This window comes from Trachypithecus francoisi, unplaced genomic scaffold (assembly GCF_009764315.1).
Source record: "Trachypithecus francoisi isolate TF-2019V2 unplaced genomic scaffold, Tfra_2.0 Lachesis_group16, whole genome shotgun sequence".
NCBI lineage: Eukaryota > Metazoa > Chordata > Mammalia > Primates > Cercopithecidae > Trachypithecus > Trachypithecus francoisi.
The window spans coordinates 10,201,840-10,226,443 of NW_022681461.1; the positions used below are offsets into that span (position 1 = coordinate 10,201,840).

Genomic DNA, 24,604 nt, shown 5'->3' on the forward strand with positions numbered 1-24,604 from the left:
CCCTTGTCTTTCCGCTTTCAAGCACCTGTCTTCATGTCTTCAACCTCTTTATTATCACAGGAGGAAGTGCAACCCAGAGAACAAGAGCTCCACAGAGCTGAAAACTGCTGTCTCCAGCTGTGCCTGTCCCTGTCTGAGCAGGGAGGACTTGGCTCTCCAAGGTCCTTTCGCAGCCTCACACCCCAGCAGTTCCTCCACTTCCTCCCAAAGTGCCAGGAGGCTAATTTACACCTTGTTGTGATGCTGGCAAGGCTCCCAAACCCTCAGCAGCAGAAGTCTATTTTTCCATCAATCCGTTTACACAATTCTGAAACCCTCTGCTTCTTCTCTCTAGGTGCAACTCCAAGCTCTTCCTATAGAGCTCATTTTAAACCATAATTAAATCCTAACCTATTAGAACACATGATACACCTTTCCACAAGCATGAGAAGCAATTAAAACTTACCTGGGAAGAAGTCAATTCTAGATTAAGACTTCCTTCTTCCTTTTGGAAGCTCCAATTTCCTTTTTTTGTTGTTGTTGTTCCCTTATCTTCATTGACAAACAAAGTCACAGCATTTCAGACTACTCAAACACACAAACATTAACAAAGGCACCCACAGTGACAGCCTCTTCCCTAGTGTCTGGATCAAAGGCCAACCTGGAGGGCAGGTATGTCCTCTCGGCCCTATTCTCTCGGCATCCCATGGCTTCCCTCCCACCCCCACTTCACTGATGCCCCCGACAGCAGTTACAACTATGCAGAAATGAAGCCACTTTTGAGAAGGTTGGGCCCCACCTCATTGTCACGGAAAAAGACCAGGTACTGAGGAAAAGTCAGAAGTGGTGCTACTGTGTCACTGCTCCAAGGATGCTGGGTGCTCCTGGGCCTGGCTGCCATCCCTGTGTCCCAGACATGGGGGCAGAGAAAAAGGCAGAAGGACACTCCCCAATTGGCAGTACTGGGCAGCAGAAAGAGTGGGCCGCTGGTCACGTAACAGCCCCAAACCACCATGCAGACGTCTCCGACGTGATCAGCCAGACACTTCCAGGGAATATGGCTTTGGTTCATAAAAGGTTTGGGTAAACTACTCTCCCAGAAATTGCAGGAAACCAACCAATCATCCTCAGATTCCTGGAGCACTGGGGCAACACAATTGTCACTGGGTTGCAGCGAGGAGGGAAACTGGTCAACACCAGCCCTCCAAGAGGGCGGAAATACCACTCCTGTCTATTCCAGAGTACTTGGCATAGGCCAGCAGCAGTCTTTTTATAGGGGCAGCTGTGGAGTCCTGAGAAGAGGAATGAAGGTGATGGTGCACACGGGAGGCGCCTGCCATTGGTGCCTGCTCTCCGGGGCCCCTTGTTGAACCCAGTGATAAAGCTGGGGTTGGGACCAGGAGCATCAGCCCGGCCCAGAGCCCCAGCCCCAGGAAAGCAGACAGGGACAAAGGCCTAAACAAGCAGGACTGGGCACAAGGCCCCAAGCTAAGCTGCTTTTCCTCCTGTCAGTCTGATGTTACTTACGTGACTTGGCCAAGGAGCACCTCTTGCAAAATCCTCTGTTCTAATATGCTGAGAGCAGTTTTTCCTGCGATCTCTACTGCCTCTTGACTACATGTAAATCTTTTTATTTTCCTGGAAGGATATTACTGGATGGACGCCTGTGACCCTTTCGAAGGGGTGGCTGTTTTCACTAAGGGTGAAGTTCATCTAACATTTTACAGCTGCCAAATACTGGGCGCAGGCCAGACTTTTCAGGCACCAACATGGATACCCACATAGCTGTGTAGACACTGATATGTCAGCAGAAATCTTCGTACATACAGTTCTACGCTTCTCTACAGATACAGAGAAATAAGGAAAAGGTGACACTCCTAGAGAAAAGTTAAGCCATCTGGGCATGGTCAGATCACAGGCTCCAAAGACATCTGGCATAGTCTACAGTCATTTCCAGAAATTACCACCCTAGACCCACCTAGTAAGCAGTTGTGAAGCTCCAAGGTTCAAGCATCATCAAAAAAAGAGCAAGATTTGACAGGACTGAGTGGCCGACATCAAAGAGATGGGCGATGACAAAGGGTTAACATCAGTGTCCTTAGGTTTTCCCTTTCAAAGGGCAAATATGGCCAGGTGCAGTGGCCCAAGCCTATAATGCCAGCACTTTGGGAGGCTGAGGTGGGTGGATCACCAGAGGTCAGGAGTTCAAGACTACCCTGGCCAACATGGTGAAACTCCATCTCTACTAAAAATATAAAAAAAATTAGCCGGGCGTGGTAGGGCACGCCTGTAATCCCAACTACATGGGAGGCTGAGGCAGGAGAATCACTTGAACCCGGGAGGCAGAGGTTGCAGTGAGCCAAGATTGTGCCACTGCACTCCAGCCTGGGCGACAGAGCCAGACTCCAGCTCAAAAAAAATAAATTAAAAAAAACATAAACGGCAAATATTCCAGGGCAAACAGCTGTGCTGTAAAAATACAAGTTCAGCGACAGATGTGTGCTGTTTTCTCAGAACCCCACTAGCCGTGCTATGGGGCAGATGGGGACCCAGGCACCTATGATCACTGGTGCCCATTTCCTCTTCTGTAGAAGAAATGCGGTCAACCACATTTTATTCCCACTAGACTCACCTCCCCATTCTGCTTTCAAATTTAAAAATATGACACTGGGACTAGCTAACATGGTAATAAGTACCAATAGATTTGGGGAAAATCATCAACAGGATGGAAAGGAAACAGCCACTTTATCTGAAGCCTACTCTACCCCAGCTAGCAGAGAGGGATCTGGGACCCACTTTGCACCTTTATGGGGCTGTCACCTCACAGGGTTATGCCAAGGATGAAAACATGGGCACAACACACTATGCATCTTCAGGAACTTTTCAGCAATTCCTCAGTTTACCTTTAAAGCTCATACGAACCATGGCTACAATCCTTCAGTTCAGGATTTTGTAATTCTGACCAGTTAATGAAGTTGATCATCAAACAACAGATATTTCTGAAGGGACTTGCAAGATACGGGGAACAAAAGAATTACGACACTTTACAGGCTCACAATCCAGGAAAGATGCGCACACAGAGAAAGGGCCGGGGTGGGGAGAACAGTGGGGAGTCTTAATGCTGGATGAATGTGTCAATGAGGAATTACCCCAGGAGTTTGCAAAAGGAGGACACTGCTTGAGGTGGGAGGCTCAGGAATGCCTTCAGAGGGAAAATGGACTATAAACCCAGCACACAGAGAAGTAGAGAGGAGGGCCCAGCAGATGGGTTCTGCAGCTACTGGCCACCGGCACCCCCGGAGGAAAGCAGTAACGTAGCCAGCCTGCCACCGGCGCCCACTAAGTGGACGCCCCTTCCTGGTTATTCTCCATCTGTCCCATCTGTCTGTCCTCCCCTGCCCGCAATCGCATTCCTCACTCTTCCCTACACAATGCACCACTCTGGGTGGCTCCCTGCAGGTGGTTCCTGTTAGGTTTGGCTAATGAGAGGCACTGGTGGGACTGCAGGGGCAGGAATAGAGAGGTTGTGATGTTTCTTCCCCGAAGTAGCATGTACTGGTGACCCCCCTCTATGGCTCCAGTGCAGCCCTAGGCATGGTACAGACTCCCCTTCTACTGCCAGACAGTATGTACCTGACCATCCCATAACCTACATCTGGACCATCAGAAGGGCCCAGTTCCATGCCAGCACCCTGACTGCCACACCTTCCTTTTGCACAATACCCTCCAAATCCACCCCTTCAAGCTTTTCCAATCCACCGAGCCTTGGTTAGCACATGGGAGAATGCCCCAACCCCGGGGTGCCTACATACTGTAGGAGGCATCACACCTCCTGCCAGGGGGTTGAGGAGCTAATGACCCACGTGGGCTGCCCCTGGCCACACACGCAGCATGCTAAACCATCCAGCCTGCTGAAGAGGCAGAAACCAGAGGCCTAAGAGAATAAGAAACAAGGAGTTACCTAACGCTGAAGAAAAATTAGAAATCAGCCTGAAAAAACTCACAGCTATTAGGTGGCTTAAAAAAAAAAATCACCAAGACAGTAAGCAGGATGTCACCCTAGGGAGAGAGCAGAGGGAAGCAAGGTCAGATAGCAATGGGAAGTTGCGGGGCCAGGACTCATGACTCACGAGGCCTGCTCAGCAGGAAAGGCAAGGCAGAAACTCCATGTTTGCCATGGCTGGACTGAACCCCAGGGAGAACGGGCCCGCTGGGAGAACCCAATATGGCCTAGACCACAGCTATGACCTGGCTGGCTCTTGAGCCCCAACAGTATGGATGCTGCAATGCTGGCAGTGTGCAGGAGGATCTGGAATCCAGTGGAGACACAAGGGAAAAATTGGAGTGATGCTGGAGACAGAATCCCAGCTTCTACACCAAGGAGAAGGGCAGAAGCTGGGGGGGCAAGTGCAGCCAGAGAGTGAACTCCAAGTCGGCATAAAACAGCAAGAGGCCACATTCATCTGCCTCCCTTCAGAGGCAGGGACGCGCTGGCTGGGACACTTGGGCAAGCCTGTAACTGTGCAACTCTCTGCTTTGTGTTCTCCCTGGGGATGCAGTCGACTGTGCGGTGAGAGCTGGGAGCTAGGAAAAGGGGGGCAAGGGCACCTGCTGACCGCTGCAGGGCAATGGGGGGAGGCTGGTAAGATCGACCTGCAGGAAAGGGTCATTAGGAGTGGGCAGGAGAGGTCAGCAGGGCGGACCCTGAGAATAAGAAGAAAACGGGAGCTACTGGCCCTGCAGCTCCTGCTCAAGACCACCCTGGTAGAAGCTGTTCATTACCCACGTGGTCCCCTTTGCTGATGACCACAGATCCACAGAGTTGGAAGGGATCCTCAGAGGCTATCAGCTCAACTTCCTCCCCAAATCGGCAATCCCTTCCTCAACATCCCCACCAGGTGGGTACTTAGTGCAAGCACTGCAGTGTCCACCACTCGTGACCTCACTTGCAGTCTGCTCTGCTGTTGGGCAGTTGAGTTTTTCCTACCAAGCCAAGCTCTGCCTCCTCATGGCTCCTACTACTGACCCCCAGTGCCTCCAAGACAAGCCTATCCCCATCCAAAAGACCATCTATGTGTGTTTTCATGGGCTTCAGAGCCAGAGAGGCTCAGAGCTGAATTTCAGTTCTGCCACTTACTCATTTCAGCAAATTAAATTATTTAATCTCTTTAAGCCTTGGTTGATTCATCAATTAACACAGGGCAGGGCTTAGCAAATCATGGCCCACAGGGTAAATTCAGACCATTGCCTGTTTTTATTAGAACACAGCCACACCCTTTTGGACACATCATGTCTGTGGCTGCTTTCAAGTTACAACAAGAGTTGAGTTGTTGCAAGAGAAACCATCTGGCCCAGGAAGCTTACGATATTTACTATCTTTACATAAAATGTCTGCCAAGCTCTGAAATAGAGGACCCCCACAGGAGGTTAGTTGGAGGAATTAAATGCAGTAATATTTACAAAAAGATGCACATGGTGCTTGACTCCACAGCTAAGTAAAATACATTATTCATGAGATGCTGGGGTTCTCTGGCTTTTGCCTTCTTTGGACTCCCCCAAGTTTGTCAGTGTCTCTCCCAGAACAGGACACTCTCATGTCACAGATGCAGAATGACCTCGGAGAAAATAGAGAAACCAGCAATTCCCATTGTGGACATTCAATTTCTATAGTATAGACAAAAGCTGTATTTTCTTCTTAATGCAGTCACAAGGCTATAGGTTCCGCAGACATTTTTTTTTTTTTTGAGACGGAGTCTCGCTCTGTCCCCCAGGCTGGGGTGCAGTGGCACTATCTCAGCTCACTGCAAGCTCCACCTCCCGGGTTCACACCATTCTCCTGCCTCAGCCTCCCGAGTAGCTGGGACTACAGGCGCCTGCCACCTCGCCCGGCTAATTTTTTGTATTTTTAGTAGAGACGGGGTTTCACCGTGTTAGCCAGGATGGTCTCGATCTCCTGACCTCGTGATCCGCCCGTCTCAGCCTCCCAAAGTGCTGGGATTACAGGCGTGAGCCACCGCGCCCAGCCGACATTTGTAATTATCAAAGCTCTCAGACTCTTCTCCAACAGACACTGTCACGACAAGTCTCCCCGCTGCTGCATTTGAGCAACTGCTTTTTCTCTCCAACTTAATTGTCTGGCTTCATCTTTATATCTGTTACATCTAATCATGTTGGACTCAGTTCAATTCAACTAATAGGAACCCTCCTTCCATTCATTCATTCATGTCACTCACTTAAATGTTCAATCTGAGGCTGGTTCTTGTGCTCAATTCAATAACCAGAAAATAAGTCACAGACCTAGATCACGGGAGCTTCCAGTCTTAAGGAAGAGAATGACATTTGAAATCTATTATACAAATAGGTATGGAATTGCAGGAGCCATTTGAATGGAGAGGGAAAATGATTCAACAGGGCTCTGACACCCGCCAAGTCTTACCAACAGGTTCTCCAGGTCATATTCATCGTCTGTCTCAGCCCAGACCTCTAGGACACAGGAAACTACGCACTCCTGGGACAGTCCATACAAATCAGAGTACAACAGCAACTGCCCTAGACCTCACGCGCAGACCATCTGGCTTCACTCGCCAGCTCTGGACACCCAAGGTCAATATCTTCTCTCAGCTCATTCCACAGGAAGCTCAGGGGCAGTTTTTTTTGTTTTTGTTTTGTTTTGTTTTGTTTTGCCCACTGGGTGCAGGCCCCTCCTACACTAGCTGCAGACCCCTAAGCATATCAGTCAAGACTGATCTCTCTTGATCTTGTAGTCCAGTGGTTCTCTACAGGGGGTGGGGGAATTTTGCGCCCCCTCACACATTTAGCAATGTCTGGAGACATTTTTGGCTGTCATAAGGAGTGTGAGGAGGTGGCTGTTACTGGCATCCAGTGGGTACAGTCCATGGATGCCGCTAAACATCCTATTATAAATATCATATCCTAAAATACAATGCACAAGACAGCCCCCACAACAGAAAACTATCCAGAACAGGCTGTCACTAATGCCGAGGTTGAGAACACCTGGTTTAGAGGAAGCAAGGAGAAAAAACAGGCATTGAACACATCGTATGAGCCAGCACTGGGCTAGATATTTCAAACTTCTTTAAACTTCCCTTCCAAGACAGTGACAGTAGAACAGGTGACAAAATGAGCTGCACCACCCACTACCCAATTTCCAGACATGGCTTAGCAGCTAGGGAGTCCAACTATTGCTTCCAGAATTTTAAACACACTATTCAAGGCCAATCATCTTTCTGAACTGCGGTTTTCAAAATGTGAATTACAATACCTACCTCGAGCTGCTGGTCTAGAGTTCCTAGCAAATCTTAGTTTCCTTACAGCCATTTCTTTCATGTCTTATTTCCAGTTTTCTCCAAGGAAGGCAAGGGTATAGATACACACACATACCCACATTTGCAGACACCTGCTTACATTTTTATGTCGTCCACAAGAATCTGAATGAAGGAATGAAACCTTCAAGTCAGAATGATCTCTCCTTGGTTGAACTCCAAAAAACATTTTTCCTTGCTTCATCTCACTTCCTATTTAGGCTTTTTAATACTGTTGGTTTCACAAAAGTCTGTCTACCCTGCATGACTAGAAGCTTGTTGAGATAGAGGGCCCTGCCCAACACTGCAGCAAGATGATTCAGATATTCAATCAGCCCTTGAGCAATGAACAAATGATGGGGCAAATATTACGGTTCAAATGATAGTTTTGTTTAATAGCCTATTCATGGTGCCTGTTTATAGCTTCTTTGTTGTCTATTTGTTAGTTCCCTTGATGTTTTACCTAAATTCACCTTATAGACCCAATTTCCAAGCATTTTTCTTTTCAGATTTTGTCAGTTTTATGTTACTTTTACTAACTAAAGATACCCACCCAACAAGCCCAAAGAACAAGAAAGAATTCTTTAAAAGAAAACAGCCTCCCGGCCAGGTGCAGTGGCTCACACTTGTAATCCCAGCACTTTGGGAGGCTGAGGCGGGTGGATCACCAGCCTCTGAGGTCAGGAGTTTGAGACCAGCCTGGTCAACATGGTGAAACTCCGTCTCTACTAAAAATACAAAAATTAGCTGGGCATGGTGGCACGTACCTGTAATCTCAGGTACTCGGGAGACTGAGGCAAGAGAATCTCTTGAACCTGGAAGGCGGAGGTTGCAGTGAGCCGAGATTGTACCACTGTACTCCAGCCTGGGCGACAGGGCAAGACTCCGTCTCAAAAATAAGAAAGCAGGCCGGGCGCGGTGGCTCAAGCCTGTAATCCCAGCACTTTGGGAGGCCGAGATGGGCGGATCACGAGGTCAGGAGATCGAGACCATCCTGGCTAACACGGTGAAACCCCGTCTCTACTAAAAATACAAAAACTAGCTGGGCGAGGTGGCGGGCGCCTGTAGTCCCAGCTACTCGGGAGGCTGAGGCAGGAGAATGGCGTAAACCCAGGAGGCGGAGCTTGCAGTGAGCTGAGATCTGGCCACTGCACTCCAGTCCGGGCGACAGAGTGAGACTCCGCCTCAAAAAAAAAAATAAGAAAGCAGCCTCTCATGCAGCAGCCATGTTTCTTGAACAAACCGCACCCCCCACTCCAGGGGAACAGAATGACTACTTAGAAATGTAAGTGGGCATTTACCCGCAGCAGCTGGCAGGGCCTCGCCATTCAGTACATCCTAACAATCCAGCCTTTCAGCCACCAACCTAATAGGCTTTTCTTGGCACGGACAGTTCTGGCTTGGCAAAACACTCATTTTCACATCTTAAATTGGTATGTGTCAGAACTGAATGGAGCTTCAGAATCTGCCGTCTGTCTCATATGCTGCACTAGGCTTCTCTTGGTCAGGGACTCAGGTGTCCACACTCATCTCAGACTCCTTTCTCCATAAAGATCCATGAAAAAAAAATCAATTATTTGTATCCCTAATCAAATTCCCAGTGTCTTATTTGGCCACTTAAGATGGCTTTTAAGCCAGGTGTGTTGGCACATGCCTATAGCCCCAGCTACGCAGGAGGCTGAGGTGAGAGGATCACTTGAGCCCAGGAATTTGGGGCTGCAGTGAGCTAGGATCACACCACTGTGCCTGGGTAACATAGGGAGACCTCGTCTCTAAAAAATAAACAAATAAATAAAAGATGGTTTTTCATTGAAAAAGGAAGCTAAAAAACTAAAACCAGGCCGGGCACGGTGGCTTACATCTGCAATCCCAGCACTTTGGGAGGCCGCGGTGGGTGGATCACCTGAGGTCAGGAGTTTGAGACCAGCCTGGCCAACATGGTAAAACTCTGTCTCTACTAAAAATACAGAAAGTTAACTGGGCGTAGTGGCAGGCGCCTGTAATCCCAGCTACTCGGGAGACTGAGACAGGAGAATCGCTTGAAACGAGGAGGCGGAGGTTGCAGTGAGCTGAGATCGCGCCAGCCACTGCACTCTGGGCCAGGTGACAGAGTGAGACTCCATCTCAAAAACAAACAAACACACACACATACACACACAAAAACAAAAACAAAAAATCTACCTTTCAGGAAATGAAGCACACTGCATTAAAAACACGAATTTATGTGCTCACATAGTCTCAGGTTCCCTATAACACCAGGATGATATCCCTCAAAGCATTTCCCAGCAGCCTTCTTGCCGAGCAGCTAACTCTTCCTGGCTACAGAGCAGTTTGTAGTTGTCTCTGCTTCCTTAAATGCATCTCTTCCCATCTTAATAGATCCTCCTTAATATGAAGCTTTTCTCTTCCTTTCCCATGGTGTCTTGTGGACTTTGAAAAGGGTATCCTTGAAGCTCTGCCTTCAGCAGTCAACTTTCAAACGCACAGCTAAATTCCCAGTCAATGTTTCTTAGGAACCCTAAGCATCATCTCATGAACACATAATAAGGTGGACTCACCAAGGGAGCCCAGCACATAAACTGAGTCCAGCTGGAAGGAGGCAGGCATACCTAGAAAAATGGCATCAGATAAGCAAAGGCAAACTTGGCAGAATGAGCCCACCAGGCAGGCTGCGCCAAAGGAGAGACAGGCAGAGGAGAAGAGAGGGAGGAAGGATGAAACTGAGGAGAAGTGAGCCCTCACCCGCACTCTGCCTGTGGGAGACCAGGCCAGGAATGAATGGAGAAGAGGTAGGACCGAGGAACACAGATTCAGAAGCATGTTATACCGTCTCTCTCCCTCTCTCCTGTTTCTGCTCTGTCTTGTTAAATAGCATCCACCTCTCGAGCACTTACTGTGTGCCTAGCACTGGGTCAAGCACTTTACACTATCACAGGCATCCTCACAACCACCTTATGAAGTAGCAGTAATGACTATCCCCATTTTACAGACGAGAAAACCTAAATCTCACAGAAGTCAAGTGACCCTCCCAAAGTAACAGCTAATGTGTTTTGTGGAGACAGGGATTTGGGTCCAAAGCCCTGAAACACTGTTCTAATATCTGCATATGTACCTTTATAAGGCAACTAAATAAACATGACTTACTGTGCACTTAGCTTAATCTCAACCAACACCGGAGACAAAAGGCCATGTGCTCTACCCTCAGAAAACTCACAGTCCATAGGGGAAGCCAAGAACCCCACGCGTAAGTCCCCTGTAAAAAGAATGTCATGTGGGCAGTTATCTACTCCAAATCATGAAGGAATACAGGAAATCAGAGCAGGAGCCTTCCTGGAGGAGTAGCCTAGGAAATGCTCTGGAGAGGTTGCCAGGAGAAACTGGCTGGGTCATTTCGCATGTGTCTTTTCTTTCTCATTCTCCAGGTTATTATAACTTCTCTCAAAGCAGATAAACATTATTTGCACTCAAGAGAATGTTGCTTCCGGCCGGGCGCGGTGGCTCACGCCTATAATCCTAGCACTTTGGGAGGCCGAGACGGGCAGATCACGAGGTCAGGAGATCGAGACCATCCTGGCTAACACGGTGACACCTCGTCTCTACTAAAAATACATTTTAAAAAATTAGCTGGGTGTGGTGGCGGGTGCCTGTAGTCCCAGCTACACGGGAGGCCGAGGCAGGAGAATGGTATGAAGCCGGGAAGCGGAGCTTGCAGCGAGTGGAGATCGTGCCACTGCACTCCAGCCTGGGCGACAGAGCAAGACTCCGTCTCAAAAAAAAAAAAAAAGAGAATGTTCCTTCTAAAGACAAGACCTACAAAATGATGGTTCATGTTAATGAGTCATATTGTTAAAACAGGATCTACTCATTCAATGCCCAAATCAAACTGAACAAAACCAAGGGACTTCCTGCTTCTCCATGGCCACAAGGCTGACATTCCCCTGTCCGCCCCATACATGTCAAGCGTTATCTCTTCCAGCCAACAAAGGGGTGGGGAGGAACTTGCACAGACTGACCACGTTTCATCCTGCAGATATTCCACTTGTGCTAATTCACTTCCTCTCCCAAACAATTGAAACAGATGCCTGAGGCTGGACGTCATGGAATATATGATGGAGTCCAGGGCACACCCTTATCGATTCTAAATGGGCAAACTGTAAATATCTTCTGTTTAGTCCATCCATAGTGACTTAGTTAGAAAAAGGGCAAAAGCGGCCTGGCCGTCAGCTGACTGGTGCCACTGTCTCCATGAATGGCAAAGCAATGGAGCAAGTGAGAAAGGGACCTCCTCCATGTGCTGTGGTGCAGAAGGAAAAGAAACCGCGATCATCTGACGCCAGAAGAGCTCCCAGGAATGAAATCTGTGAAAGATTCTGGCATCGCTCCCAGCAGTTCACACACTGATTGTAGAGACTTTGAGTGGCAAAGCCAATATCTAAGAAGACAATTTTCTATATTCCCATCCCAAGCGCACGAAAGAAAACACTGGCAGGATGGCCGGGCGCGGTGGCTCACGCCTGTAATCCCAGCACTTTGGGGGGCCCATGCAGGTGGATCACCTGAGGTCCGGAGTTCAAGACCAGCGTGACCAACATGCAGAAACCCATGGAGAAACCCATCTCTACTAAAAATATAAAATTAGCTGGGTGTGCTGGCGCATGCCTGTAATCCCAGCTACTCGGGGGACTGAGGCAGGAGAATCACTTGAACCCGGGAGCCAGAGGTTGAGGTGAGCTGAGATCACACCATTGCACTCTAGCCTAGGCAACAAGAGCAAAACTCTATTTCAAAAAAAAAAAAAAGAAAAGAAAATGTGGCAGGCTCTGCTTTCAATTATCCAGATTTATAGGCCAATGAAATATTATTTTAAGGTAACAAATAACTTTTTAGCACTTTTTGCCTTACCAAATTCCTAAGGACAGCTCTTCTGTGTATTATGTGCCATTTAGCATCTCCAACGTCAGCAGTACCCGTTAAAAGTCTGTTCTCTACAGGATACGTATACCTGCAGCGCCCGTAGCTTTGTTTTTATAAAGCCAAACAGCTTGTAACTCCTAGTCTATTAAATATTACACTCCAAAGGCTGCAGCCTTTCATCACTTTCCCAGAGACACACATTTCTGCTGCTTACCCATAAACCACAGATGGCCCCAAAACGGAGCTTTACACAGAGGAGGCAAAACAATTTAGAAAAACCTCTCAAAGGAGGGTGGAAAGATCAGAACTGAATCAGCACTAAATTCTGACCTCTTCTCTCTGCCTATCCCATCATATCCTTCTGCCACTTTTTTTCTTGCATCGCTTTAGGTGCACCTATCCTCCTCTCTCAGAGGCAGCCCAGTCCTGGAGAGACATATAAGGTGCTAGGCAGACATACAGACAGGCAGCTCAAAGGAAAATCTAATCATTTTCATGAATGGGGAAAAAAAATGGCATTGATGACTTTCTCTACATGTCTTTTTCACCTGGAAAATTCTATACTGTGGGTCAGGTGTCAAGGGTTGTAGTCAGGTGTCAAAAATCCTGACAATCTTTTTAAGGTAAAAAGGAAAAGTTGGACCAGCGCGGTGGCTCACGCCTGTAATCCCAGCACTTTGGGAGGCCAGGGAGGGCAGATCACCTGAGGTCACAGACCAAACTGGCCAACATGGTAAAACCTCATCTCTACTAAAAATACAAAAATTAGCCAGGTGTGGTGGCGGATGCCTGTAGTCCCAGCTACTTGGGAGACTGAGGCAGGAGAATCACTTGAACTCAGGAGGCGGAGGTTGCTATGAGCGGAGAGCATGCCACTGCACTCCAGCCTGGGCAACAGAGTGACACACTGTCTCCAAAAAAAAAAAAAAAAAAGAAAGGAAAAGTTTATACAGTTTTGAAAGTAAAAAGCAATGAACTAAGACATAACTATTCAACAATGAAAATTAGTTCATTCTTGTAAGTGAAAATTTATAATATCAACTGCACTTAAAACATTTACCAGCCAGCCCCATTCATCACATATTTCCTAAATAAGAATAATCAGGCAGTTTTGACAGAAAATAAAATGTGTCCCAAAAGAAGTCCATATCTCGAGCCAAATTTCCCAGCCAAAATCCATCAGGCTTATGAATATAAGCGCCATCAATATAAACTTTTCACACTCCAGAGATCGGCAGTTTACAAGCATTCATTTGCTGAAACATTATGTTCTTCGTCCAAAGTTGTATGTGTTTATAAAGGGAAAAAAAAAAAAAATCAACAACATTCTCCCAACCTCCTTCCCTCCCCTCCCCATCACTCTGGCATCTCTAATTATACGTTAGGTTACTGAATAAAATTCTTCAAGCTCACAACTGAAACATCAAAAGGTAGTACATAAGGTAAAAGCCCCGTGAATGCCGGACGTGGTGGCTCACACCTGTAATCCCAGCACTTTGGGAGGCTGAGGCAAGCAGATCACCTGAGGTCAGGAGTTCAAGACCAGCCTGACTAACATGGAGAAACCCCGTCTCTACTAAAAATACAAAATTAGCCAGGAGTGGAGGCACATGCCTGTAATCCCAGCTACTTAGGAGGCTGAGGCAGGAGAATTGCTTGAACCCGGGACGCAGAGGTTGCAGTGAGCCAAGATCGTGCCACTGCACTCCAGCCTGGGCAACAAGAGTGAAACTCTGTCTCAAAAATAAAGGCCCAATGATCACTTCTCAGAGTAAGCAACGTTATACATAAATGACCACAGTGTGATCCATAAGCCACACCAGCTCTCAATGTCACAAAATTAGCCAGGCGTGGAGGCGCATGCCTGTAATCCCAGCTACTTAGGAGGCTGAGGCAGGAGAATCGCTTGAACCTGGGAGGCAGAGGTTACAGTGAGCGGAGATCGCGCCATTACACTCCAGCCTGGGCAACAAGAGTGAAACTCCATCTCAAAGAAAAAAAAAAAAGGCCCCATGATCTCTCAGAGTAAGCAACATTATACATAAATGACAACAGCATGATCCATAAGCCACACCAGCTCTCAATGTCACCTAAAGAAGAACAAAGTGACAAACGCACGTCACTATGGATCACGCTTGTCAGGTATCTCCAAAGATTAGTTACTATCACATGATTGTTTTGTTTTGTTTTGGATTGGGATAGAAGATAAAATACAACTATTTTAGGTTTTAGATTTTTTATTTGTAAAAACCCCCTAACACATTAACTCTAAAGCTAGGATACAACTGTACTTACCTGAGAAAGATTTACTAGTTAGAGAAAGTTAGTTTAAATCCATTTTAGTCAGATGATGTGGAAAATCGGAATGTCAACTTCTTTTTCCTTCCACCCTAACTGCACCTTTTAAAAAGTTCATTTACAATAGAATGTACCCAAAGTCATACATTGGATTTATTATAAATAATTGTACTGTCATATAACCTCTTTCAAGGCCGAGAAAGGATGCATTCCATTTGGAGAATTTACCCCAACACACCAGAACAAAACAATTAAATAATATCTTCCACATAAGGTCTCAAACAATCACACAACAACTCTAAGCTAGCCAGACTAGTTGTGGCGTAATGAAATGAGAAACTGGTGGTCATTGGCAGGCGGGCGCACAGGTCAGAGACCACACTCTTAGACACTACATTATTCAAAAGTTAAATAACAATGAAAGTGTTTTTGGAGTTTTCTAAAAAGGTAAACCATTAACTTGGGACTTTAGTAAAACTACGACACATGTTAACATCATTCAGAACTGCAAGGTGCAAGCCACTTGGAAAAGAAAAGAAGGTCCCAGTGTGTCGTTAAGGCCTGCAAAAGTTCTGAGCTCAAAGGGCTGACCCTGTTGCCTTTGGCTAGGCTTCAAATGAAAACCTACCATGAAGCAGCTACTGTTTATCCCTAACCATTTTCTCCATGCAGATGCTGAAATAAATTGGCATCAAATGGCTGCCTACTTCAGCTCTCTTAAATATCAACTTCATCTGGCTTTCAAAAATGGAAAATTGTCAAATCCTAAGTAGCACAGATAATGAAACAGGCCTAGCCCAGGGTTCTGGTTCCATGTCTTGTCACCTTTTAATCAGCTGCCTGGAGAAAGCCACTCGACTTGTCCAAACAAGAGTGGATAAAATGTGAAGGGAGGCAATGCTGGTCACTCAGCCTTCTTCCAGGTCAAAGTCCCAGCCGGGCGCAGCGGCTCACGTCTGTAATCCCAGCACTTTGGGAGGCCAAGGTAGGCGGATCACTTGAGGTCAGGAGTTCAAGACCAGCATAGCCAACACGGTGAAACCCCACCTCTACTAAAGATTAAAAAATTAGCCAGGTGTGGTGGTATATGCCTGTAATTCCAGCTATTTGGGAGGCTGAGACAGAGAATTGCTTAAACTGGGGAGGCAGTGGTTGCAGTGGGCCAAGATCACCCCACTACACTCTAGCCTGGGCAACAGAGCAAGACTTTGTCTCCAAAAAACAAAAGGCCGGGCGCAGGGGCTCACGCCTGTAATCCCAGCCCTTTGGGAGGCCGAGGCGGGTGGATCACGAGGTCAGGAGTTCAAGACTAGCCTGGCCAAGACGGTGAAACCCCGTCTCTACTAAAAATACAAAAAATAAGCCAGGCGCAGTGGCAGGCGCCTGTAATCCCAGCTACTCGGGAGGTTGAGGCAGGAGAATCGCTTGAATTCAGAGGTAGGAGGTTGCAGTGAGCCGAGATCGCACCACTACACTCCAGCCTGGGAGACAGAGTGAGACTCTGTCTCAAAAAAAAACAAAAAAACATAAACAAACAAAGTCTCTGAGCTCTCCGGGGTACTCTTCCCCAATGGAAATCACTCCCCTCGTGTCAGCAGGGTGGCTTCCTTTGTCTCATAATCAGAGATAAACTTCTACTAAAATAATATTCACTTAATTTATACAAAATGTTAGGTACTCATGGCAGTTGACTAGAATGAAGGATGAAAGTTCCTAACACACTTCCCTGCTGAGTCAGGCAATATGACCTTGACCATGTCACTCCCGGATATCAGATATCCAGCAGCTTGGCCCCTCACCCCCAATCACCTGGAAAGAAGGGGTCTGGATTACAACTCTGCTAGAAGGGAAGAGAACAAGGCAGAAGAGCCAATGTTGCCTCTCCTGATATAACACCTGTACACAACTACAGTCAGCCCTCTAGATCTGTGGGTTCTGCATCCATGGATTCAACCAACCTTGTACCAAAAATATTCAGGGAAAAAAACTGCATCTCTATTAAACATATACAGACTTTTTTTTCTGCTTATTATTCCCTAAACATTATAATGCTACTACTTAGGTAGCATTTACATTGTACTAAGTATCATTAAGTAATCTAGAGATGATTTAATATATGTGGGAAGATTACATCAGTTATATGCAAATACTATGCCATTTTATATAAAGGACTTCAGCATTTGTGGATTTGGTGTCCCCAGAGGTCCTGGAACTAATCCGCCATGAATACTGACGGACAAGTGCACTGGAATTTATCTGGGCATCCATCTCTGAAGGTTTCCTATGAGTTTTTCATGGCTTCGCAGGGGCATATACCAATGATATGGGGCCTTCAGGTTCCTCATTGGCCGGGTGAGACACAAGCTGAGCGTCAAAGAGCATGGGGGACCAAGAAGTGAGCTTCCATGTTCCTTGGCTTCCTGACCAATAAGCACCTCCACCCACTCTGTTCCTGGCCCCCTTGAACCTACATGATGCCTGCCCTAGTAACCCAGCAACACGCTCCCAGTGCCAGCAAGCAAGCATTCAAACAAGCTGCCGCTTACCAACACCATCATGTCTTCGCTGCATATCCTGGAAGATTATTATTAGACCTTCCTAAAACGTACACACCTTTTTTTTTTTTTTTTTTTTTTTTGAGACGGAGTCTCGCTCTGCCGCCCAGGCTGGAGTGCTGTGGCCAGATCTCAGCTCACTGCAAGCTCCGCCTCCCGGGTTCACGCCATTCTCCTGCCTCAGCCTCCCGAGTAGCTGGGACTACAGGCGTCCGCCACCTCGCCCGGCTAATTTTTTTGTATTTTTTAGTAGAGATGGGGTTTCACCGTGTTAGCCAGGATGGTCTCGATCTCCTGACCTCGTGATCCGCCCGTCTCGTACACACTTTTAAAATCACTAACCGTTGCCTTTCATCTATGTATCAGAACTTTCTCTCTCTTAAAACTCTGGACCCTTTCCTATCAGAGGAAACATCTGAGAGCATTCTGAGTCAAAAATACTAAGAAGAAAAATGTCACATTCAGCACAGTCCTATAAGGATGCAGAAATCAACCGGTGGTCTGTGGTTCCCATTTCCGAAGAAAAAACATGCCAGAAAGTCTCTCCCCTTCTATGAGCCACACAGGGTTGCCATTATTCTCAGGACTAACTCCGGCAATTCGCAGTAAACCAGCCAAGAGACGCACTTGGACTGCCAGGACTTAAGACAACTTCTTACTTCAATGAAAATGCCTATGGATTTTACGCCGAAAGGGCAATGTTCTAAACGTGAATTATTAGCTTCCAATGATCATCCAAACCAAGGTAAAATATTTAATGCTCCATTTCATTTGTTTTGTTTAAAACTGATCTTGTGCTTGAAAATTTTGGCTGCTGTGCTCATTACTGCTGAGCCACAAAGAATGCAAAAACAAGAGCAGTTTTATTTTGATGAGCGGCAGCCATTATATCCTAAGTGTTCATCTTCACCACAAGCCATCATTTATTGAGGGCCTAATACATACATATTCTTTCAAGTTGCTTTACATATATTGATCCACTCAGTCTAGTCTATCAGCATGCATTTACTGAGTGCCTTCTAAGTGTCATGCATCAACCTGGGCATTAGAAATAAAAAGTGAGGAGCAAGTCCAAGGTAATGGCCCCATGGAGAAAACAGATCATCAAATAAGCAGTTATTATGCAATGTGGTAAATGCTGTGATGGAGAAAACAGGTTAATAAAAATAATATATTAGAGGCCAGGCACAGTGTCTCTGCCCTATAATCTCAGAGCTTTGGAAGGCCGAGGTGGGAGGGCTGCTTGAGCCCAGGAGTTCAAGGTTACAGTGAGCTATGATAATGCCACTGCACTCCAGCCTGGGGAACAGAGTTAAGACCCTGTCTCAAAAACATATATATATAAAAAATATATTACATATATACAAATACATATATTTTAGACACATGACACTTAGTAGGTATTCAGTAAATGCGTATCTATAGACTAGAAAGACAGACAGATATTAGCCAGTGACTGCAAGACAGAAGTTTAAAGTCACATCTGCAATTCTCACAACACCCTACCAGGGTCAGTGTCTCCCCACTTTCCAAATGAGCACACTGCCTCTCTAACAGCATCAGCCTCTGCATCATCGTTTGAATCTTACATCCTCATTCTGGTCTCAAAATTGTACCTGCCAAACTGCATTAGCTCATTTAGGCATGCATTAATCCTGATATTGATCAATCTGTAGGAAGTCTATGGCACAGTGCACACTGTGGGGAGAAAGGACCACAACAACTCCACACCACAGGGCATACCCCAAAGAAATCCACAAGCTGGCTGCAAAGAGCAATACAAGACTAATAAATGTAAAACAGGATGGAACATGTCACTGGGCAGTCTATGGTCATGGACAAAGAGAGTCTCAGAGAAGTCACTTGACTTAAAAAGGGGAAACTCATTGTGGAAGGATTCATTAAGGAAGTAGGACTTAGGTCTTAAGATCATATAAGGTCAGATGGTGCAACAGGAAAGAAGGCCAGTCCCTCAGGAAAGCAGTGTACACAGAGAGGTGCCCAGGAGGCTCGCAGGTTAGGCTGAACGACGGCCAAGGATGTAACTAGAGCCCGACAATGTGGCAAGTCAGCCCGCAGCTGCCCAAGGTGCCAACTGATAAGAGATGCTAGGGCATCCTGGGGCATTAAAACAACCCAGTATAATAGCAGATGGAGAAAACTGCATTTATAAGAACTCCTCCCAGAGACTATTACACATAATAGAGGCAGTTCTTTGTTCCACCTCCTGGGACAGAGGGTGAGACCCTAAAGGGCTCCAGGAGCCAAACTGAAGGCCACCGAACACTCTTCTAAATATAACACGTGCATCTGCTGCAGGGACTTGCTTCTGTTTGGAGGGTGTGCCAGCTCAAAGCCAGGGCTGCATTATTCAGAATCCTAGTGGAGGCTGAATGCTGTCAGCAACTCTTCTCCTCCTGACCCTTTTCCTATAAGGCACCCCCTATCAAAGTTGGTAAAACAGAAACTTAAAGAATATTGAGTTGCCGGCCAAGTTATTAGCTTACCTGAGGCACCCACGTGTCTCAGCCAGTCTACAGGTAATACCTGTACTTGTTTAACTCTCTACTGCTGATAAACTACTTTTACAAGTTAGATTACTTTATTTTTACAACACCCATGAAATAAGCACTAGATCTCTCTCTCATAGAGGAAAATCCTGAGTGGCAGAGTGGGTAAATGGCCTGTTCAAGAAAACTAGTAAGTTGCAGAGCCAGGTTTTGGACCAGGGTATCTGTCCAGTGGTCCATCTGCTCTCTTACTGCTGCAGATGGACTGCTGTAGATGGACTGCTGCAATAGTTGTAATACTTTATAAAGTTCCTGACAGTTGACAGAGAGCCTTTACAGAAGTCTTAGGCAGTACACACAAATACGCACATTTTCAGTTTTCCTAAAAATAAAATAATATTAACAATAATACTGTACTCTACTTCTTCAAAATCCCATCTTTCCTCCTGGCTATGTACTGTGTCTCACTACACTTATAAGGTAAGTGAATCGTTGTTATTTAGATGACTGCTAAAGATATGTAAGTACAGTCTTTTCTTTTTTTTGAGACAGGGTCTCACTGTGTCACCCAGGCTGGAGTGCAAGCCACACGATCTCCGATCACTGCAACCTCCGCCTCCCAGGTTCAAGCGATTCCGTGCCTCAGCCTCCCAAATAGCTGGGACTATAGGCGCACGCCACCAAGCCCGCTAATTTTTTTTGTATTTTTTATAGAGACGTTGTTTCACTATGTTAGCCAGGCTGGTCTTAAACTCCTGAACTCGTGATCCGCCCACCTCGGCCTCCCAAAGTGCTGGGATTACAGGTGTAAGCCACCACGCCTGGCCAAATAGAAGTCTTAAATCTCAGATACTGGTCTGCTAGTAACTCACTGCTTAGAATGACCTTGCATTTGTGCCACATATCTGCCCATTTCCATTTTCCTGCTACCAAACTCCTGCCTCCACTTCCAATCTTCTCTCAGTGACACGTGATGTCATATAAGCAGTATCTTCCTACATGTCCATCTTACATCAGGACTTGTTTTCAGGAAGTGGCTACATCCAAGGCAGACATAAAATCACAGGACTTGAACAATTTTCCAAAACCCAATCATTCACTCATTTTTTGGCAAAAACAATAGCAGTTATACAGGATAGATGAGTCTGTACATTTCATTTTTAAAAACTTCAGACTTCCAGGTTTTCAGAGCATTTCTTTAAAATTCCTAGGTCACATAAATTATTTAATAAACAATTTGTCAGTTTACCTTGCATAGTGGACAGAACGTTATACAAAGAAATATACACGGAGCGCCGGGCGCGGTGGCTCAAGCCTGTAATCCCAGCACTTTGGGAGGCCGAGGCGGGCGGATCACAAGGTCAGGAGATCGAGACCATCCTGGCTAACGCGGTGAAACCCCGTCTCTACTAAAAAATACAAAAAACTAGCCGGGCGAGGTGGCGGGCGCCTGTAGTCCCAGCTACTCGGGAGGCTGAGGCAGGAGAATGGCGTGAACCCGGGAGGCGGAGCTTGCAGTGAGCTGAGATCTGGCCACTGCACTCCAGCTTGGGTGACAGAGCGAGACTCCATCTCAAAAAAAAAAAAAAGAAATATACACGGAGCAAATCAATGTGCTAGTGACAAATAAGCAAACCACCTCACTCCCCTCATCATCACGCCCACGAAATAAAGATCACAAACTCCCTTCGCCAACCACAGGGAGGCCTCTTTTTCTATTTCTTTCTCATAACACATAATTGTATCAAAAAATCATAATGCAAATAAGGTCATTATACTTAATCCATAATACAATAATCTCAACTAATTTCAGTCATTTCTCTAACAACACTTAAATGATCAGGCCGCACTACGCAAATCAAATTAAAATTTCGTTTTTTGCTTTTTTCTTCCAGTCCCAAAGGAAAACTCCAAATACCACTCATCTTGCTGAAAACCACAGGAAAGTTATTTAATTCCAGTTAAACCAAGTATTTCAACCACACACTCTTAAACTTCAATCTTAAACATATCCATGAAATGTGATTTCTGAAGAGCTTTCCTTATTTACTTACCAGATCATCAATATACAGAGAGCTCTTCCTAAGCACAGGCCCTCATCGATGTTTTCAGTCAATACTAAATATTTAGAGAAATACTCTGCCACAGGAACTTTTTAAAAAATTCTACACTATCGTTTGAATTAAAAAAAATTTAGTTAAGCTTAGTTTCCATAATTCTCATTAGGTAATCTAGGATGTGGGTGTTTTTAAATTTCCTTTTCATGGAGAAAAAGGAAGCTTTGTATCAGGACATCAGATGTATATGGGAAAATACATATTTCAATGCACATATAAGTAAATACATATTTTGTTTGTTTAAATATCCTTTTGCCTACTCCACTCACAATGCAAATACACCACAAATTCCATAAATTCAGTTTTAAACGTAGGTATGAAAACTAGGTTTTCTACTAAAGTTGACCAGAGCCCAAAACACTCTGTCTAATACACAGTCAAAGGAAACAGCAATCAGCCCTTAGATGCCCCGAAAGAAACCATTCTTTGTTTACCTAGAAACTGAAAGATTTTACACTGAGACTCACAGCTGCTACGGTAATGGAGGTATGCTCTGAATCCAGATAGCCATATTAGACTCTCATTGATTTGTTAAAAATTTAACATTGTAAATGAAACCAAAGCAACCACCACCACCAACCATATAATTAAATTCCTGGTTGGAAGAAGTTTCAAAATCCAAGCCCGACATCAACATCTGGCAAGTCTCCATTTACCATCTACCAATACTTGCTCACGTTACACTGAAAATTTAGATAGAGGAAAAAGTACTAAGATTTTTAAAACCTATTAGTTAGTTTGTACTCTCCGTTTAAATCACACGTAAAAGCTAACTCCAGTTGCAATTATAATCTTAGTGTTTGTCCTGCTGTCACAGAGGGGCAAGGGCTGGCAAGAGTTAGTGCAGACAATTAAATCTCTTTTTGTCCAGGGAACTTGATCAATATACTGTGCATCACAATTTAGCCCTGAACGGCTGCCTCTTCTCCACCCCCAGGCCCTTGGATCAGGCAGTTTATCGCTGGGTTAGTAACTCTTTTCTCTATGATTTGCGCATCTCCAGAAAGGGCGAAGGAGACATCTGATTCGAACTGCATTTGTTTACCACCCAATGGCCCCATCGTTATGCATCTCCACAATCCTGCAGGGTACGTTTCTGGGACCCCCTTTACCTGCCAAGTTCCTCGCCGGTGTCGTAGTAATCATCCACGTTTTCTTGCCTGAACACGGTCATGATAAACTGTCACGCCTCACCAAAGCCCAGCGCACTTCAGCTCCGCTTCCCAAACCATCACCACCGCTCCTGCGCCTCCGTGGCCCCCTCATGCATCAGTCTCCAGTCCTTTTGGAAAAAAAATAAAAAAGGCAATAATAATAGTAAAATGGCAACCCCAAAAGGAAGTAGACCTCCCCGGCGCTAAGATCCGCTCGCGGAAGACAGGGTCTCCGAAGCTGCCCCTCCTCGCGGGGTGGAGAGGAGCACCCTTTGTTAAAGCTGGGCGGTCAGAGACGCCCCCGACCCCTCAGCCTCGTGCGCGCGTGGGGCTGGGCACCACGGCACCCCGAGGTCCGCGTCCCCGAACGCTGGGCGGTCTGTTCGGATCAGAACCGACTCCGGAAGTGACTGGCCTCCCCGCCTCCCCTTTCTCTGCACACACGCCCACCCAGCTTTCCCACCTCCAGGGACGCAGCGGAAGAATGAAGCCCTCGCCCAGACGGAACGCGCCTCGCTGGAAGCATCTCTCTCCAGCCTGCGGCAACGGTGGCACCCCCGCGCCACCTCTCGGCTCCCGCGCCTCTCCTGCCACCGTGGCCACCCTCTCCCCTTCCCCGAGCGAGGCAGTCCCCAGAGCCACATTCCTAGCGACTCCCTCTCCGTTACCCGGCCGACCCGGCGTGCGGCCGCCCGGGGGAGCAAGGGAGGGAAGGGAGCGGCCCACCGAGGCGCAGCCGTCCGCTCCAGATCCCCGCGCCCCGACACAAAGCGCCTGGTCGGGCCGGCGCCACCTGTTCTCATCCGGCCCGCGGGGCTGGGGAAGCCTCCCGGCTGCGATCGCACTTCTCCCCGAAGCCAAGTTTCCCTCCGCCTTGGCCTTCCCAGTTGCTCGAGGCACTGCCCGGGCAAACCCCACCGCGCTCTGGCCAGGAAAGCAAAAGCTGGCGCCGGGGGCCAGGGGGACCGGGGAGCCGCGCCTGGCCACTCACCCGGGCGCCTGGGAGCTCCCCGGGTCCCTTCGGAGCGCTGTCGGAGGCCGACCATAGGCGCCAGCGCCGGAGACAAGCGGGGCGGCGGCGGGAACACAGCTAGAGAGGGAGTCGGGGGCGCAGATCCCACGCAGCCGCCCAGGCGCCGGCACCAGACCCTGCCGCCGCGAGGGTCGCCGAGTCCCCTCCGCGGAGGGAACAAAGTCCCTGGCGTTGGCTCGGCCGGGTCTCCTGCCCGGGCTCTGGAGCAGCCTCTCGCCTCCTTGCCGCCTTTTGGGCGGAGGGCGGCCGGCAGGCGGCCAATGGGGACCCTGCAAGCGGGCTGGCGGCGCGGCCCACCCACCTCCGAGCTGCCCTGCCTGGCCGGCGCTGCGGGTTCTGCGCGGCGCTCGCTGCTCCTCCCAGCTCCGCGCTCCGGGCTCGCTGGCGCGCTCTACCGCGCACACCCCGCACACACCCACTCGCCCCACACCCAAGCCGGCCTGGAAGCCAGTGCGGGCGCCCCACCTGTGACACACTGCGAAGCTGCCCCCTGCCTGGGTTCTAGGGAAACACGGTTCTTTCGCCCCGACATGTATACTGGGATCCCAGCTTGTGCCGGGCACGGTGCTCGGTATGGGAAAATCACAGAACAAAACAGGTTTTTAAAAATCCCTGCCCTCCAGAAACCTGCATTCTGGTGGGACAAATAGAAAATAAATATGTAAGCTAATTAATAAGGTAATCTTGGAGGATCAGTCCTATGTTTACCACAAAACAGGTTA

The 24,604-nt window shown here is 47.3% G+C and overlaps 1 protein-coding gene across 6 annotated transcripts in view; it reads right to left on the reverse strand.

The window, feature by feature from the left end:
* DAPK1 (death associated protein kinase 1) overlaps window positions 1–24,317 on the reverse strand; it is a 214,435-nt gene extending 190,118 nt beyond the window's left edge. For 2 of the 6 annotated variants that reach the window (XM_033236896.1, XM_033236900.1), the window contains exons 1-2: window positions 24,184–24,317; window positions 22,808–22,977 (exon numbers count right to left, since the gene is read on the reverse strand). In XM_033236896.1, the coding sequence (XP_033092787.1) occupies window positions 22,808–22,869 (62 nt within the window). In that variant the 5' untranslated portion in view covers window positions 22,870–22,977; window positions 24,184–24,317. Of the gene's footprint in view, window positions 1–22,807; window positions 22,978–23,312; window positions 23,427–23,840 lie in introns of those variants that run through there. The other 4 variants (XM_033236895.1, XM_033236899.1, XM_033236897.1 and 1 more) reach the window with 3 other exon arrangements.
* Between the last annotated feature and the right edge of the window lie 287 nt (window positions 24,318–24,604).